At 36.0% G+C, this 19647-nt stretch overlaps 1 protein-coding gene across 3 annotated transcripts in view; it reads right to left on the minus strand.

The window, feature by feature from the left end:
• Positions 1-19647, minus strand: part of LOC148950095 (ral GTPase-activating protein subunit alpha-1) — a 246939-nt gene that overhangs the window by 144522 nt on the left and 82770 nt on the right. For all 3 annotated transcript variants that reach the window (XM_089092126.1, XM_089092128.1, XM_089092125.1), the window contains exon 11: positions 8982-9217. In XM_089092126.1, coding sequence (XP_088948252.1) covers positions 8982-9217 — 236 coding nt within the window. The remainder of the gene's footprint in view (positions 1-8981; positions 9218-19647) is intronic.

A 19647-nucleotide genomic window follows, 5' to 3' on the forward strand; every position in this document is an offset into this window, starting at 1 on the left:
GGGTTGTTTCCACAGATGGAAATTAAGAGGCTAGTGCAGCCAATTTTTCATGATGGCTGGCATTATTGAAAGTGCCAGGAACTGATTCTCTGCTCCTCTCAAATGTAAATTCGTGAGAGCAAGAAAATTTTTGTTTCTGATTGTGCTGTGCACAATGAATTTCTACGAATCTTAGGGACTTCAATTTTCAAAACCAAATGCGAATGTTAGACGATCTAGACCATGGTGGTCCTACATTAGAGACGTGTCGAGGACGACCGATCCAGAGCCAAGCGGTGGAAGCACAGGCATTGGTAGAAGAGAAGATAAACAAGTTTAGTGATTTTAAGTTTGGTGTTATTTATTTTATGTCTGAGTTTGCAGCCAATCCATCAGCGATGCGGGCCATTTATCTTAGGAGGGAGGTGTTGGAACCCTTGGTCCCAGTTTGTTCAGATAAATGTCCCTCCCAGATTCCTTTCTTTTTGCCCCTTAATTATTTTCCTTCCCCGAGTAATAAATATTAATTTTCCTTTTATTTTGTGACGCCATTTTGGGTCCTCTTAATTGCGTACGTGCTTAATAGACCACGAGGTAAGAAATTGAATAGTTAGGGAGGCTGACCAGTAAATTAGCCCTAGAATTGGCTGGCAAAAGTCATTTACCACCCCCGTACCCCATGTCGCAGCACACGGCTAGCGGAGCGGGCTGGGAGAAAGAGTCCTTTTGAAATCAGTTCTTTTATACAGCGTGTAGTGAATACAGTAAGATTTTTTTATACTATGTACTCTTTTAACTTTTCAGCTTAGGTCGAGTCTAAAAAGATAGTTAGAAATCATATCGGTAAACTTTGGCTTTAAATGTGGCCATAGACCATCCGATCACGTTAGTATATACGGAACCGTTGGAGTAACCGCGGAAATCCCACTAATTTGGGGCCGACGAGGGATCTCCCCCTCCAGTAAGTGGCATAGCAACTCTTTGCGCCATTTCTGCCTTTAAAAGTGGTGACCCCCGCATACTAAACCTCCAATAAGTGGTGCCAGAGGTACCCACACATCCAATAAGTGGTGCCAGCGGTGCTCGCACATCTAATACCTGGGATTGCACATTTGATTTAAGAGTATCAAAAAACTACACGGTTTCAGAGAAAGCAATGCCGCACGGTTGCACATTACTTTATAAAAAGTCACGTAGTCTATACAAGATGAATGGTCAATACAAACATTTACTTTAAAGCTTCAATTAACTAAACTGACGGACTTGATGTTTCATAAAAATTATGTACAGTGATGTATAATTGTACATCAGCTATGATGCAGGAGGAGCGTTGGGTCATAGTGTAAACGGAGGGGGGGGGGTGTACCAGATACCACAAAGAGAGCGTTTTAATGTCCGAACTGTCTAACTTTTCATGAGCCTTCAGAAAATATAGATAAGTCTGGAGAGGGGAAGGAGGGAAGGTAGGACTCTATCTCTAATTAATATTCATATGATTAAGCCGGAATAAGTGTGCTGCGGGTAGATAGTTCCTGACTTATTACACAAAAAAGTGTTTGCTTTTTAACATCAAATTCATAAAAAAAAACTTTTTCAACAAAACAAGTTTTTCAAAGAAAAGTAAAGAACTCCATTAAACCAAAAATGAGCAAAAAATTAAATAAAATAATCTACCAAGCGTGAAACTACCACATATCAGCATCGATAAATAAATGAAACCCAAAACGAACAGAATTTACAATAAATAACCGAGTCAAACTCAACTCATTTTGTGGAAAATTTTTTTTTAATTAATTTCTGTTCGTTTTATATTGACACAGTCTTTTCAGGGAAAAAGAAACTAATACTTAAAATCTTTTCGTTTTTTTAAGACTTTATAGTTTGGCCTGCTATTTGTATGCTGGAGAAATATTTTCAGCGATTTTTAACAGCATACACCCTTTTAAAAATCTGCACACAAATAGTAGTGTTTAATTTAGTTTCATACCTCCTCCAGTTGACCTGAAATGGAAAACTTGATACCATTCGCAAAAAAATCTGTTTTCTTTGATAGCTTGGATACACTTACGCTTTTTTGATTTGGTTAAATTTTAAGAGCAGAACTAGCCCCGAAAGTTTGAACATAATACCCTCAGTCGTTCTTTGGATACTGCTGAGATGCCTTATTGGGAATTGACATTAACACGGTGAATTTTGATTTAATCTTAAGGCAACATTTAGTTTTTAAACATAATGGGCAAATGGGAGGGTGGACGTCGGAGGGGGATTAGTTGCCCTCCAATCACTTTCGACTATTAAAAAGGGCATCATCCCTTTCTATTTTCAGTCAAATGAGCACTTTTCGAAGTTCCCACGACAACTCCTTCGATACGAAGTGCCCTGGTCTAAACAACAAAAAATAATACATTATACCCATGTCGATCTTTACTATAAAAATGTCAAGCCTTCTAATAATTTTCGACTATTAAAAAGGGCACTAGGCCTTTCGATTTCCAATCAAATGAGCCCATACTTTCAATAAAAATCTTATATGCCCCCAGGTCATAACTTACAACCCTTGCCCTGAGGGATGGGCGGAGGGGGTTGTTATTCTTAAAGACCCAATTTCCAGAACTTTCTACTACGTTGGACAAAATGGCTATCTGAGAATTTTGATTGGATGTGTTTGGAGGAATGGTGGGCGTGAGAGGGGGGTTAGTTACCCTCCAATCACTTTCGACTATTAAAAAGGCCTCTCGATTTCCAATTGAATGTGCCACTTTTGAAGTTTTAAGACAACTCTATCTATAAAAACCTTATATGCCCCCAGGGCATAACTTACAACCCTCGCCCTTGGGGCTCTGGGGGGTTAGTCATCCTTAAATACATAATTTCCAGAACTTTCAACTATGTTCAACAAAATGGCTATCTCTAAACTTTGATTGAATGTTTTTGGGGAAATGGTGGGCGTGAGAGGGGCGTTAGTCTCACTCCAATCACTTTCAACTATTAAAAAGCGAATTTCAATTTCCAATCACATGAGCCCTTTTTGAAATTTCTACAACAACTTCTATTATAAACTTTATATGCCCCCAGGGCATAACTTACAACCCTTGCACTGAGGGCTCTGAGGGGGTTATCATCCAAAAGACCTAATTTCAAGAACTTTCAACTACTTTGAACAAAATGGATATCTATAAACGTTGATTGAATATGTTTGGGAAAATGGTGGGGATGAGAGGGGCGTTAGTCACCCTTCCATCACTTTCCACTATTAAAAAAGGCACTAGCCCTTTCAATTTCCAATTGAATGAGCCCTTTTGAAGTTTCTACGACACAAATTTCAATAAAAACCTTATATGCCCCCGGGGCATAACTTACAACCATTGCCCTGAGGGCTGTGGAGGGAGGGGTTGTCATCCTTAAAGACCTGATTTCCAAAACTTTCAACTACGTTGAACAAAATGGCTATCTAAAAATTTTGATTGAATGTCTTTGGGGAGAGGGGGGTTAGTTGCCCTCAAACCACTTTCGACTATTAAAAAGGGGAATTTCAATTTTCAATCAAATGAGCCCTTTTTGAAATTTCTATAACAACTTCTATATAAACTTTATATGCCACCAGGGCATAACTTACAACCCTTGCACTGAGAGCTCTGCGGAACGTTATCATCCTAAAGACCTAAAGGCCACTCCAATTTCCAATCAAATGAACTCTTTTAGAAGTTTCTACGACAACTCCTTCAGTACGAAGTGCCCTGGTATGGAAAAAAAAATAATACATTGTGCCAGCATCGTTCTTTACTTAGGCAGCGGAATTGCGCTGCCTATGATATTCTTACCTGCATAAAATGTGGAGGGGAGGCGGCACCGTCAAAAAATTTAGTAGGAATAGATCTCTAATCCCTCTAGATCCCTGGGAATATTTTTAGTCTACGCCTTTTAACATAGGTCCTGGAAGGGTGAAATTACCTCTGCGATTATCACAATATTTTTCCACATAGCAAAAAGATTGAAGAAAAAACAAAAAGATCTTTTTCGGGCGTAAACCATCCAGATTACTCTTATAACTGCTATTTGAAGATTATTCTTATAACATTTGTTTGGAGCGGGGATAAACAGCAGAAAAAACTTAGTAAGAAAATGTAAAGCTTGTTTTGATTTCCATACGGTAGTCATCAGGGGAAGAAACAGTTAAGGATAACCAGTATTTTTCAAGTACTTAGGCATAGAGAATGTTCTGAAATGCAACTCAGAATGTGTTCGATCAATTGGGCTTTTTAACAAATTGCTTAACGCTTGAGGCTAAAACTGTTGTTCACCAATTATTCATAATGCTTCAAGTACTGGGGAATAGCTTTATCATAGGGTTTGAAATTATAAAAGAATAACACTTCTATTTAGAGCTGTGCCAAAGAATATGGGTAGCTTAGACGAGTGGAAACTGGCTCTAGGGTCGACAGAAAAATAATATCAAGGTCATCTAGCCTGTGGCGACACTTGGCATTTTCAAGCTCTGTAATCATTTTTCTTTCAGGAACTGAGATTAGATATTTATTACTATCCTAGTTTTACCAGTTACATTAATAACTCTTATTATTACACTGGCAAAAAAAAACAAGTGTCACTAAACACTATATGGCGTTGATAGTTTGTTTATTTTTTTCTGTCGACTCGTGCAGCAGTTTCTACTTTTACAAGTAGCCCATATGCTTTGAACTGGGTAGTACCATATCGTCAAAATATTTTACATTTTACATTGACTTGAAGCACTAAGCAATTGTTAGGGTTGAAGTTACAAAAAAAAAGTATGTAGAATATCCACTAGATTTAATACAGGGGGGATATTTGCCGAAGAATCAACCGAGCCTCCATAATTAATGCTGCTGTAGCTGTAATCGAGTAAAGAGGGAACTACGCTTCAAAGTAATTGGAAGATTAAAATCGTGAATTTAATAATAAAAAAACAAAACAAAACAACTCATTTGTTCTTACATCAAAAATTACTCACAAAACGTCATTTGAAGCTGATTAAGAAATGGCAGCTGTTATTTGGATTATTCTTAATAATAAAAGTTTATTGCGAAAACAAATTTACGAGAATTTTGAAAAAGAGCCTAAAGTTCCTCAGTTATTGGGTCAGATCAAAATGAAGACTGGGCCATTCGAATCACTATGGTCAAAGACCCCATTAAGGAGAATTAGAATCCCCTATTTTGAAGAACAAGGAAAGAACACTTTCACATGGGAAGCACAAACACGTCTCCTTTTTTTGTTTATTCACAGACCCGACAATGGACGAGGAGTCTTAAAAGGAGGACCAATTGAAATAACATTACCATATCTAGTGCTTTTTTTAATTCATTTTTTAATTTTATTTAAATATGTTTCTATATAAAAAATTCGTTTTTGTCATTATGAGTCAGGAGTAAAATTCCTAAGAAGAAGCTTAGATCAACGTTGGCCAACAGATGTTTTGCATTACCACGAGCAAAAAGTAGTGATGTCGTTTTTTTCAAAAGAAAATGAAAAAAAGATGAAAAAAAATGAAAAAAAGAAAATGAAATTCTAGGATAGCCAATCGCTTTTTCACGGTCTAAAAACATAAACAGGAGCTTTAGAGCCCCTCCCTCCCCCAACCATAAAACCGATAGTTTTCAATTAGCAAAACTTCAACTTCACATACAAGAAGATTTAACACGTGCACCTTTAGAAAATCTGCATTTCCTAGATACATAGTCATGTTTGAGCGACTGATGTGACTCAGGAGCTTTAGAGCCTCTCCCTCCCCCAACCATAAAACCGATAGTTTTCAATTAGCAAAACTTCAACTTCATATACAAGAAGATTTAACATGTGTACCTTTATAAGATCTGCATTTCCTAGATAGAATGTCATGTTTGAGCGACTGATTTGACTCAATAATGTCATCAAAAATTAATCTGAAGAAAATACTTTCCACAAAAGAAGTTTTTCGAAAAAAACTAAAGAGCTAGATTTAATCGAAGACGAGCAGATATAAAGTCAAATGATAATTCGAGCTTCAACTTTCATTCGAGCTTCATTGATAATTCGAGCTTCAACAAAAATTTCAAAAAGGACTCATTCGATTGGAAATTGAAAGGGCTGTTGCCCTTTCAATTTTTTATGGAAGCGATGATTTTTTAACTTCAGAAGAGGCTCAATCTTTCTCCCTGAAACAGACTATGTCAATATAAAACGAACAGAAATTAATCAAAAAAACTTTTTGTACAAAATAAGTTTTTCAAAAAAAAAAGAGTTAAGAACCCCGTTAAACTAAAAATGAACAAAAATAGAATCAAATAATTTACCAAGCATAAAACGACCATAAATCACTATCAATAAATAAATGAAACCCAACACAAAGTGAAATTACAATAAATAATCGAGTCGAACTTAAAACAAATAGTTCATTAAAACATTTTATAGAAAGCTAACGCCTTCTATAAAATGCCTTCTAAAAACCAGAACATCATTGCGGTTTATTGAAAACAATTTTATTACGAATTGTGAGTTTTGCTTGTCATAGCATTGACAAAAAATGAAAGAAAATCACCCCAATAAATAAGATTACTGAAAAGAACTAATGAGTGTAGATTGACAGTTTAATCTATATTAACATTCATCGCCGAGCGTCTCAGCAATTTTGGATTTATTAACACTATAAAAGAGAAAACCTTCAAATTTATTTCGTTTCCAGTAAAGCCCCAGGGGATGTAGGGGCCATGTCACCCCGGAGGTATTGTTATTTGACCTTTCGACTATTTTTAACAGCATAGCTATATCAAACTTTTGATCAGATGTCTTTGGGGCAAAGGCAATTAAAAAGGGTATGGGAAGTTGTTTACCCTCCAATCACTTTTGACTCTTAAAAAGGGCGCTAGAATTTCCAATTTCCATTCAAATGAGCCCCCTTCAAAGCTTCTGTGACAGCTCCTTCTACAAGCAGTGGCTTGAGGAAAAAAATTGAAGCATCAATTTTTTCATGTGCAACGATATTCCATGCATAATTGAAATTTGTATCTACAACTCGTCAAAAATATCGGGAATGAATGCCCCCCTTTTCTTTTCACTTTTCACGTGACAAAATTGCAAATTTTTTTTATAGGAATTTTAAGACGAGTATGAAGAAGAACATATATTTATTGCGTATATTTTTAAAATCTAGAAATGAACAAAAACTAATTAAAACTTTTGAGATTTAAATATTACGAGTCAGTTTATCTGAACTAGTTTTTCAGATATATGTTAGAAAAACAAATTTCATAGGATTGATTTCACTGTCTCAGTGAGCTCTATCATCCAAATTTCGACGAGTCAAATAATACGCTAATAACGTGCTAATAATAATCATGCTAATAACGAAAAATGCATTTTTTCCCTGTTACACGGATTGTGAAGCACCCGATTTTATTAGCAAAAGGATCCGACAACATCGAAAATACACTTTGCGGCATTTTGTGCCAAATTACCATAGTTTTGGTCCTTAGAGGATCAAGGTGACGTTGCACAAAAGCTCGGAATACCCATCTCGAGTCTATCGAAATGAAAGTCTTTCTAGATCACAATCTGAAGTACTTACTGGCATTGTATATTTTTAGTTGCATCTGTTCACAAAGGTACCTGGTATGCCATTTCTATATGTACGAATTCAGGTATCGGGAGAATGCTGGATGGGGCATTAGTACAAGGGGCCTATTTTTCCCTCCTCAGTCGAAAATACTGAGCATTAAATCACAAAATGAACAGAATCACAAACATAAATGGCTTGTAAAGGTAGGTGCAGCACTTCCAGATCTTTGAGAAAAATTCTCCTTTTTAGTTTCTGAACTTTTGCTTTGCTATTCTAAAAATTTTTTTTTGGACAATTTGGTAAGGAACCGTCACGCATAGTATGCACTTTTGGATTTTAAACAGGCTTCAATTTGAAACTTGTCACTTTTTCCTTGCCCGAAGGGAGCTTTTTGCTATAAAGCAGAAACACGTCTTGAGGAAACGAAAGTTCGGCGGAAGACCTTCAGATAGTCCTTACATACACAGACCTTAAAACACCACTTCAGTTCACACATTCTTGGCTATGCCTCAAAGATACGTGAAAACCATTTTTTTTGGGTTCCAGGCCAGAAATATGCACAGCTTTCCAAAGTGGCATGTAACACTCATCAATCTGGCCGTAGGGCCACCCTTTCCATAAGCACCGCAAAAGTTATAGAATTTAACTTTTTACTACTATTATAATTATTTTTCTCAACTATTTTGAAATTAAGATGAATAGGCCTTATCTAACTATATTTTCTAAAATGAGAACGTTTCTGATTATCTAGTTTGTATAATCACGAGCAAACATAAAAATTGCCAGTGACAGCGCAATAAAGGCTTGATTCTATTAGAAGAATAAAGGCTTGACGTATAGGCTTGATAAAGGGAACGAGGGTGGTAGCTCCCCTGTTATTAAGAAATATAAAGAATGAAGAATTGAAGATTACATTTATGTCTAAATCTTGACAGAGGGAGGCCCCCACCAAAAATCAAAATAGATTTTTGACCATATTGACAGAAGGCTTATTCAAAGAAGAATTTTAAATTCTAGTGCTTTGTTTAAGAATAAAAAGTTTCGGAACTTACTAGACTAGGACCACTAGATTCTAACCTGCACTTCACTGAAAGCTTATCAGAAGGTAGCGAAAATTAGTAATCGCCATACTTTCAAATCATTTGAACTTCAAATTTGCCATTTCTCAGTCATAAGAGAGACTCTATAAATGAGACATTCACTCACAGACAATCAGAAACTCACCGACAATCACTAACACATCTAGTTTTGCATACGTCTAGTTTCTTTCAATTTCATCAAGAGAGAAAGAGAGAGAGAGAGAGAGAGAGAGAGAGAGAGAGAGAGAGAGAGAGAGAGAGAGAATATGCCCAGTCCGAATAGATTAAAACATTCAATTCTGCCCCTATGATTTGTTTCCCTAGCATGAAGGCATTTAGTAATGTCTTACCAAGTTCTTTGATCCAATTTCGCCTTCATTACCAACCATCTGTATATATTTAAGACCCTTCGACAGATATCTACTTGTTCTTCTAGAAGACCAATGGACACATCTCGACCTAAGTCCAACATGAATACATTAGAGCTGTTAATCACGAACGTTTGAAGGACGTTCTGCATCCCGGCTCTGACTAGGAAGGCTTCATTTCCCGAAGTATTTGAAAATGGTGACTTTCCATCTGCAGCCTAAAATCAAAAAGGTTACGTAAAACTTGTTATTGGCACATATAAAAATATTTATATATCACGGTTGTAACCTAGTAAAGGACGAACCACGGCCCATAATAGCCGAAAATTAAAAACAGTGTTTAAAGAAACTGGGTAGTGAGAAATAAGTCGCCATTTGAAGCTGATTCCGAAATGGTAACAATTATTTCGATTAGTCTTAATAGTAGAATGTTATTTCGAAAACAAGTTTATGGGAATTCCGAAAGATAGCCTGACCCCCCCCCCCTAAAAATGGCGCTGGATTGAAACAAAAAGTACATCAGTGGAATTTCTACAGCCGAAAGCCCCTATAAGGGAACTCAGAGTGCCCTGGATCAAACAACAAGCCAATCCACTTTTTAGTATGGATAAAATTGATGTGTTCATTTTCTTTTTCCTCCACTGCTAGCGGGGCAGTGGAACATTATACTGAGCTGTTTATGGGCTCATTTTAAAGGAAATTGCTATATCTACATGCTTTTGTCAATAAAAAAATAACATAATGTTAAAAATGAAATCCATTTTTGACAAAAACTGCATCGTCACATACAAGATGATGAGTGACGACATGATCGTAGGTTGCAACCATAAATAACGTTATAGTAAATCTATATAAAGTTTTAACTTAAGATTCAATATATTTATGCAGCTTGATTAAAGACTAGCAGTTTTCTAGGACCATTTCTTCTGGCCAAAAATCCACATTCTTGCAGATGGGAGCTTGATGCCTCTACAATAGGGTTATCTGATACTCTGAATCTAATGGTACACTTTTCATTCAGATATCTTGACTATTTGAGGGAGGTGGTGTTACCCTCCTTTTTCGAAAATCATTCAAATTTTCTCAGGATTGTGACATTTGAATGGTAACATTCAACTTAAGAAAATTTTATATATCTGAAATCATCATGAAGAAAACGAACAATTATTTGATGCATCTATTGCTGTCAAAATTCCATCTTTTAAAGTTTCGGTTACTATGGGACCAAGTGCAGTTTGTTACAATGGACTATTTAAAAAGTTGTTATATTTAAAATTACGCTTCAAGAGTAGTATGTTACCTTATACTTTGCCAACGCCCCTGTACCAGACAGGTTTCTGGTGGGTATAGTCTGGTTTGGTAGGTACAATCTGGTTAGGTGGGTATAATCTGGTTCGATGGGTATAGTCTGGTATGGTTTTTCAAAGAGAGTGACTATCCCTATGCATACCTTACCAGACGGGTTTCACGGTACTCCATAAGACAATAATAGATACGAAACTAGATTGCATAATATGCCTTACCCCGGACAGTCATCAATTGATACAGAGGGTACAAGACTTGTCAGACATGTTTTTCAAGGTTCAATAGCCAAAACTAGAGATCGTCACATTGTCTTTTCAAAGGTACAATTATTTTATTCCAGTTTTTCTAAACCAGTATTGTCTATAACTTAATTTACGTAGACAATGAACGATATTAATTAATGTTTTGAATAATAGGAGTGTGAATGATTCTAATTAGTGATTGGATTATATCAGTGGAGAAAAAAAGGATTAAACTGATTAGCAGTTAAGATAACCCCGAAGGAGTTGTTAACTCAGGTAATTTGTTATAAATTTGAAACAACACCAGTCTATGAAAAATGCCTAACGATGAATCGGAAATGTTTGATTAACATTTGCCAAAAAAAGGGGTGATGGGATTTGCCAATTGGAGGAGATGGAGTGATAGTGTACTGTATAATACACACGTGATGTTTTGGAGAGTATTGTCAATTTAAAATAGTTTAGAAATAAAAAATTAACAAGAAATGGCTGAAAAGTGTTTTGAGGGAGATGGGTTGCATGGAGGGTTGAGTTGCACGAGGGTTCCGTTAAAGGGGGTACAGTTACACGGGGGTTTAGTTAAATTGGATTGAGTTGCACGAGGGTTCAGTAGCACGAGAGTTCAGTAGCACAGGGGTTCAGTTGTACAGGGTTTCGGTTATACAGGGGTTCAGTTACATGGAGGGTTAAGTTGCACGAGGGGGGATTTGCAAATTGGAGGAGATGGGGTGATATTGTACAGTATAATACACAAGTGATGTTTTGGAGAGTATTGTCAATTTAAAATAGTTTAGAAATAAAAAAAACGGGGGTTCAGTTGTACAGGGTTTCGGTTATACAGGGGTTCAGTTACATGGAGGGTTCAGTTGCACGAAGGGGGATTTGCGAATTGGAGGAGATGGGATGATAGTGTACTGTATAATGCACAAGTGATGTTTTGGAGAGTATTGACAATTGTTGCAAGAGTGTTAATTATCACGGGGGTTCAGTTGTACAGGGTTTCGGTTATACAGGGGTTCAGTTACATGGAGGGTTCAGTTGCACGAGGGGGGATTTGCGAATTGGAGGAGATGGGGTGATATTGTACAGTATAATACACAAGTGATGTTTTGGAGAGTATTGTCAATTTAAAATAGATTAGTAATAGAAAAAACGGGGGTTCAGTTGTACAGGGTTTCCGTTATACAGGGGTTCAGTTACATGGAGGGTTCAGTTGCACGAGGGGGGATTTGCGAATTGGAGGAGATGGGATGATAGTGTACTGTATAGTACACAAGTGATGTTTTGGAGAGTATTGTCAATTGTTGCACGAGGGTTCATTATCACGGGGGGTCAGTTGTACAGGGTTTCGGTTAGACAGGGGTTCAGTTACATGGAGGGTTCAGTTGCACGAGGGGGGATTTGCGAATTGGAGGAGATGGGGTGATAGTGTACAGTATAATACACAAGTGATGTTTTGGAGAGTATCTCAGGTAATTTGTTACTTGACCTAGCTTTACCTCTCCGATGTGGTCTGTATAATACACAAGTAACGTTCGAAAAGTATTGTCAATTTAAAATAGGATCTAACGTTCCCTTCGTTCCCCCATTTCTGAGGGGCAGGGGAGGGTAGGAGAGGGAGAGGGGAGTCAATTTTGGAGGTAACACATTCTAAAAGTCGGCAAGGTTTTTGTTTTTGATAAGAATTGCACAATGAATGTACGTCATGAATTCTCCCTCCCCGTGCTTTATTTTTACTGTATTGCTATTATTCAAAACATTGCATCGTCTATGCCACATCAAACTAGCGAATAATTATCGTGGCTTTTTAGGTGTTCATTTTTTTTTTCAGTGTAATTAATAACATAAAAAAATGATGAAATTTAGATTTGGCTAAGCTCTATTTTGACTACTTTATAGGAAGTGTGGGGGTGGGGGCAAGTATTCAGTTAAAATAAAGCTAGGAAGGGGGAAATTAAGTTTTGAGGAAGGTGTAAAAATGCTACTTATTTAATACCCCGGTAAACATTTGACTTGAAATGCTTCAGGAGAAATAGACTATTGCTTCTTTCTGAACTAATCAATATTCCTTGACAAATATTTTTTCATTTTTACTGTATTGCTATTATTCAAAACATTGCATTGTCTATGCCACATCAAACTAGCGAATAATTATCGTGGCTTTTTAGGTGTTCAATTTTTTTTTTCAGTGCAATTAATAACATAAAAAATGATGAAATTTAGATATTGCTAAGCTCTATTTTGAATACTTTATATGAAGTGAGGGGGGTGGGGGCAAGTATTCAGTTAAAATAAAGCTAGGAAGGGGGAAATTAAGTTTTGAGGGAGGTGTAAAAATGCTACTTATTTAATACCCCGGTAAACATTTGACTTGAAATGCTCCAGGAGAAATAGACTATTACTTCTTTCTGAACTGTCTGGGGAGTGGGTGGGGGCAAGTATTTAGTGAAAATAATGCTAAAAAGGGGGAAAATAGAAGCTGTTTCCAAAAGATTTAGGATTCAAAACAATAAAGAGTTTGTTACTTACTCGGAATTTTCTCATAATTTCTTGAACGATATGTCTTTTTGTTTATCCAGCAGGTGAATTCAAGAAAGAATTTGCTACTTACTTACAATTTTCTCATAATTTCTTTAATGAAATTTCTGCATTGTGTATCCACGAGGTGTATTCAAGAAAGAGTTTGTTACTTGCTTAGAATTTTTTCGTAATTTCTTAAATGAAATATCTGTATTGTGCATTCAGGAGGAGGAGACAAGAAACATTGTGTGACTTTCTTAGATTTTCGTAAGAGTTTCTTGAAGTAAAAGTATTCTTTAATGATCCAGTGGGTAAATAATAAAAAGAATTTGCTACTTAATAAAAATTTTCGATCATTTCTTAAATGAAATTTCCACGTTTTGCAAAAATGAGGTCATCTAAAGAAAGTAGCTGTCGTTAATTTATATTGTTTTCATAATTTCTTGAATGAAACGACTTTTTTGATTATCCAAGAGGCGAATTCAAGAAAGAATTTGCTACTTACTTACAATTTTTGATAATTTCTTAAATGAAGTTTTTGCATTGTGTATCCAAGAGGTGACTTCAGGAAGGGGTTTGTTACTTGATTACAATTTTTTAATAAATTCTTGAAAAATATTTCAGAATTTTATATCAAAGAGTTCAATTCAAGAAAGAAATTGTTACTTAAAGAGAATTTTTTCATAATTTATTGAATTAAATTTCTACATCCTGTATCTAAGTCGTGAAAACAATAATGAGTTTGTTACTTACTTGGAATTTTTTCATAATTTCTTGAATGAAATGACTTTTTTGTTTATCCAAGAGGCGAATTCAAGAAAGAGTTTGCTACTTACTTACAATTTTTGATAATTTCTTAAATGAAGTTTCTGCATTGTGTATCCCAGAGGTGACTTCAGGAAAGAGTTTGTTACTCGCTTACAAATTTTTCATAATTTATTGAATGAAATTTCCGTATTGTGTACCCAAGAGTTGACTTCAAGAAAGAAATTGTTACTTACTGAGAATTTTTTCATAATTTCTTGATTTAATTTCTACATCGTGTATCTAAGTAGTGAAAACAATAATGAGTTTGTTACTTACTTGAAATTTTGTCATAATTTCTCTTACGAAATGTCTTTTTGTTTATCCAGCAGGTGAATTCAAGAAAGAATTTGCTACTTATTTACAATTTTTTCATAATTTCTTTAATGAAATTTCTGCATTGTGTATCGACGAGGTGACTTCAGGAAAGAGTTTGTTACTTGCTTACAATTTTTTCATAATTTCTTAAATGAAATTTCTGCATTATGTATCCATGAGGTAACTTCAAGAAAGAGTTTGTTACTTACTTAGAATTTTGTCATAATTTCTTGAATGAAATGTCTTTTTTATTGATCCAGGAGGCGAATTCAAGAAAGAATTTGCTCCTTACTTACATTTTTTCATAATTTCTTCAATGAAATTTCTGCATTGTTTATCCAAAAGAGAACTTCAAGAATGAGTTTGTTACTTACTTAGAATTTTGTTATAATTTTTTGAATGAAATGTCTTTTTTATTTACCCATGAGGCGAATTCAACAAAGAATTTGCTACTTACTTACAATTTTTGATAATTTCTTAAATGAAATATCTGCATTGTGCATACAAGAGGTGACTTCAATAATGAGTGTGTTAGCTATTTACAATTCCTTCATAATTTCTTGAATGAAATTTCAGTATTTTGAATCCAATAGGTGAATAACATAAAGACCTTACTACTTTCTTGCGATTTAATTATGATCTCTTGAATTAAATATATTCATTGTGTCCATGAAGCGAATTCAAGAAAGCCATTGTTACTTACTTACAATTTCTTCATAATTTAAAGACGGGTTAGGCTTAAAGATATTTATTGCTTAAACGTATTAACAGATTTTTTTTTTTGAGAAAAAAAACCAAAAATTTACATAAAAATAGTACTTATAGTTCACACTTAAACATCCAGAAATGATGATCCCATGATATAGAATAGTTTTTTTTTACCATGTCTTATGGATTTATCACGATCAGGCATGTACTTAGGTATCCACTGCACGAAGAACCTAACCTCGTCTTCAGGACGGTGATAACCTCCTTCAAATTTAGGGCACTTAATCTCTTCTATATTGAAAATTGGAATCCTATGGTCACACTTTTGATTTAAAACATTATCTGTAGGTACATTACCCTTTACGTAGAGTGCTTCAACCCCGAAAAAGCTGCAAATTTCACTGACTTCCTCCTGAACATTTCCCAGTTCCTGACCAGTATTATTAAGTGGTGTAATCGCTCTATCATAGAATCCCAGTCTGTTTATATAACGTAATGTAGTACTCCACAAGCTTTTATCATACTCAAACAGATTATAGTTCACCATCCAATGATAACAGTCAATTTCTTCGAGATCCATAGACAATAATAAAAAAGCACATTCAAATATAACACCACAAGATGATTTTTTTAATCCGATAAATTCTGTGTCATACAGTCCTATCATCTTGGAGGCTATTGATGTAGTTGTTAAGTAGAGAAATACTTCATCAAACCTTTATACCTTCGCTCAATGTTGAATGGAGTTATGGGTAGTGAGATGAGTCCTAAAACCATCTGAATTCAGTGTGGGGAGGAGTCATAAAACCTCCAGTGGGAAAGCCACATCGTGTCTCTGACCAATCATAGAGCACAATTGTTAGAACCATAAGCATATTTTGGCATTTTAAGATATGTACAAAAAGAAAAAAATAAATAAAGTTGAAAAATGTTAATGAATCCAAAATCTTTTGGAAACAGCTTCTATTTTCCCCCTTTTTAGCATTATTTTCACTAAATACTTGCCCCCCCCCACTCCCCAGACAGTTCAGAAAGAAGTAATAGTCTATTTCTCCTGGAGCATTTCAAGTCAAATGTTTACCGGGGTATTAAATAAGTAGCATTTTTACACCTCCCTCAAAACTTAATTTACCCCTTCCTAGCTTTATTTTAACTGACTACTTGCCCCCACCCCCACACTTCAGATAAAGTAGTAAAAAAAGAGCTTAGCCAAAACTAAATTTAATAATTTTTTATGTTATTAATTGCACTGAAAAAAAATTGAACACCTAAAAAGCCACGATAATTATTCGCTAGTTTCATGTGGCATAGACAATGCAATGTTTTGAATAATAGCAATACAGTAAAAATAAAAAAATATTTGTCAAAGAATATTGATTAGTTCAAAAAGAAGCAATAGTCTATTTCTCCTGAAGCATTTCTAGTCTAATTTTTACCGGGTTATTAAATCAGTAGCATTTTTACACCCCCCTCAAAACTTAATTTCCCCCCTTCCTAGCTTTCTTTTAACTGAATACTTGCCCCCACCCCCCTCACTTCGTATAAAGTAGTCAAAATAGAGCTTAGCCAAATCTAAATTTCATCATTTTTTTATGTTATTAATTACACTGAAAAAAAAAATGAACACCTAAAAAGCCACGATAATTATTCGCTAGTTTGATGTGGCATAGACGATGCAATGTTTTGAATAATAGCAATACAGTAAAAATAAAGCACGGGGAGGGAGAATTCATGACGTACATTCATTGTGCAATTCTTATCAAAAACAAAAACCTTGCCGACTTTTAGAATGTGTTACCTCCAAAATTGACTCCCCCTCCCCCTCTCCCACCCTCCCCTGCCCCTCAGAAATGGGGGAACGAAGGGAACGTTAGATCCTATTTTAAATTGACAATACTTTTCAAACGTTACTTGTGTATTATACAGACCACATCGGAGAGGTAAAGCTAGGTCAAGTAACAAATTACCTGAGATACTCTCCAAAACATCACTTGTGTATTATACTGTACACTATCACCCCATCTCCTCCAATTCGCAAATCCCCCCTCGTGCAACTGAACCCTCCATGTAACTGAACCCCTGTATAACCGAAACCCTGTACAACTGAACCCCCGTGCTACTGAACACTCGTGCAACAATTGACAATACTCTCCAAAGCATCACTTGTGTATTATACAGTACACAATCACCCCATCTCCTCCAATTCGCAAATCCCCCTTCGTGCAACTGAACCCTCCATGTAACTGAACCCCTGTATAACCGAAACCCTGTACAACTGAACCCCCGTTTTTTTTATTTCTAAACTATTTTAAATTGACAATACTCTCCAAAACATCACTTGTGTATTATACTGTACACTATCACCCCATCTCCTCCAATTCGCAAATCCCCCCTCGTGCAACTGAACCCTCCATGTAACTGAACCCCTGTATAACCGAAACCCTGTACAACTGAACCCCCGTGATACTGAACCCTCGTGCAACAATTGACAAAACTCTCCCCAACATCACTTGTGTATTATACAGTACACTATCAGACCATCTCCTCCACGTCGCAAATCCCCCTTCGTGCAACTGAACCCACCATGTAACTGAACTCCAGTATAACCGAAACCCTGTACAACTGAACCCCCGTTTTTTTTATTTCTAAACTATTTTAAATTGACAATACTCTCCAAAACATCACTTGTGTATTATACTGTACACTATCATCCCATCTCCTCCAATTCGCAAATCCCCCCCTCGTGCACCTGAACCCTCCATGTAACTGAACCCCTGTATAACCGAAACCCTGTACACCTGAACCCCCGTGCTACTGAACTCTCGTGCTACTGAACCCTCGTGCAACTCAATCCAATTTAACTAAACCCCCGTGTAACTGTACCCCCTTTAACTGAACCCTCGTGCAACTCAACCCTCCATGCAACCCATCTCCCTCAAAACACTTTTCAGCCATTTCTTGTTAATTTTTTATTTCTAAACTATTTTAAATTGACAAAACTCCCACAAAACATCACTTGTGCATTATACAGTACACTATCACTCCATCTCCTCCAAATCGCAAATCCCATTACCCCTTTTTTTTGCAAAGGATAATCAAACATTTCCGATTCATCGTTAGGCATTTTTCATAGACTGGTGTTGTTTCAAATTTATAACAAATTACCTGAGTTAACAACTCCTTCGGGGTTATCTTAACTGCTAATCAGTTTAATCCTTTTTTTCTCCACTGATACAATCCAATCACTAATTAGAATCATTCACACTCCTATTATTCAAAACATTAATTAATATCGTTCATTGTCTACGTAAATTAAGTTATAGACAATACTGGTTTAGAAAAACTGGAATAAAATAATTGTACCTTTGAATAGGCAATGTGACGATCTCTAGTTTTGGCTATTGAACCTTGAAAAACATGTCTGACAAGTCTTGTACCCTCTGTATCAATTGATGACTGTCCACGGTAAAGCATATTATGCAATCAAGTTTCGTATCTATTATTGTCTTATGGAGTACCGTGAAACCCGTCTGGTAAGGTATGCATAGGGATAGTCACTCTCTTTGAAAAACCATACCAGACTATACCCATCGAACCAGATTATACCCACCTAACCAGATTGTACCTACCAAACCAGACTATACCCACCAGAAACCTGTCTGGTACAGGGGCGTTGGCAAAGTATAAGGTAACATACTACTTTCAAGTCATTAAAAGAACAAAACTTCCAAAATTTCATAAAAAGAGAACCCTTAAAACAGTTCTAATCTTGATAAAAATTCCCGCCAAATTCTCCCGTACCAGAGCTTTCAGTTTTCTTTATGCAAAACACGAGATTTTGGATTTTTGAGGGAGGCCATGGATTCGCAATAATTTGTTTTCCCTTGAGGGCGACCGTATTGAACCATTAATTGAAGACAATGTGGAGATGATTAATTCAAACGAAAATACAGATTTATAATTTGCTTCTTTGAGCAACAAAGAATGTTATGCCGTAGGAAAGTGTCAAGTTCGTGTATGTCAAATACCAGTAGTTTTGGCCGAAAAGTTATCGCAGACGGGCAAAACAGGCAAAAATCTATGGTAAAAAATTCCGGGATGGTTAATTGGTTTGGAATCATAGGCAGTGCAATAGCGCTACCTAAGTAAAGAGCCATGTGGGCACAATGTATCATTGATTTAATTTTATTTTAATGTTTTTTGTGTTTTTTTTTGTTTTTTTGGGAGGGGGGTTGTTTTAGACCAGGGCACTTCGTATCGAAGGAGCTGTTGTAAAAACTTCAAAAGGGGCTCATTCGATTGGAAATTAATAGTCGAACGTGATTGGAGGGCAACTAACCCCCCTCCCGCGCCCACCATTTCCCCAAACATTCAAAATTCAAAATTTTGAGATAGCTATTTTGTTCAACGTAATTGAAAGGTCTAGAGATTATGTTTTTGAAGATGACAACCCCCACCCCCCCCCAGCCCTCAGGGTAAGGGATACAAGTTATGCCCTGGGGGCATGTAAGGTTTATATAGAAAGGGTGACCGTACAAACTTCGGAGGGGGCTTATTAGATTGGTAGTCAAAAGTTTTAGTATCCTTTTTAAGATTCAAAATGATCAGAGGGTGGATACCCCCTCCGCACCTCATATTTTCCTGAAAAAACATCTGGTACAAATTTTGAGATTACTATTTGCTGTCGTAGAAACTTCCAAAAGGCTCATTCTATTGGAAATTATTTGAAAAAAACTACGTTTTCCAAAGAG

The sequence above is a fragment of the Artemia sp. Qi Xiang Cuo genome, chromosome 7 (assembly GCF_049724085.1).
Source record: "Artemia sp. Qi Xiang Cuo chromosome 7, ASM4972408v1, whole genome shotgun sequence".
NCBI classification, from domain to species: domain Eukaryota; kingdom Metazoa; phylum Arthropoda; class Branchiopoda; order Anostraca; family Artemiidae; genus Artemia; species Artemia sp. Qi Xiang Cuo.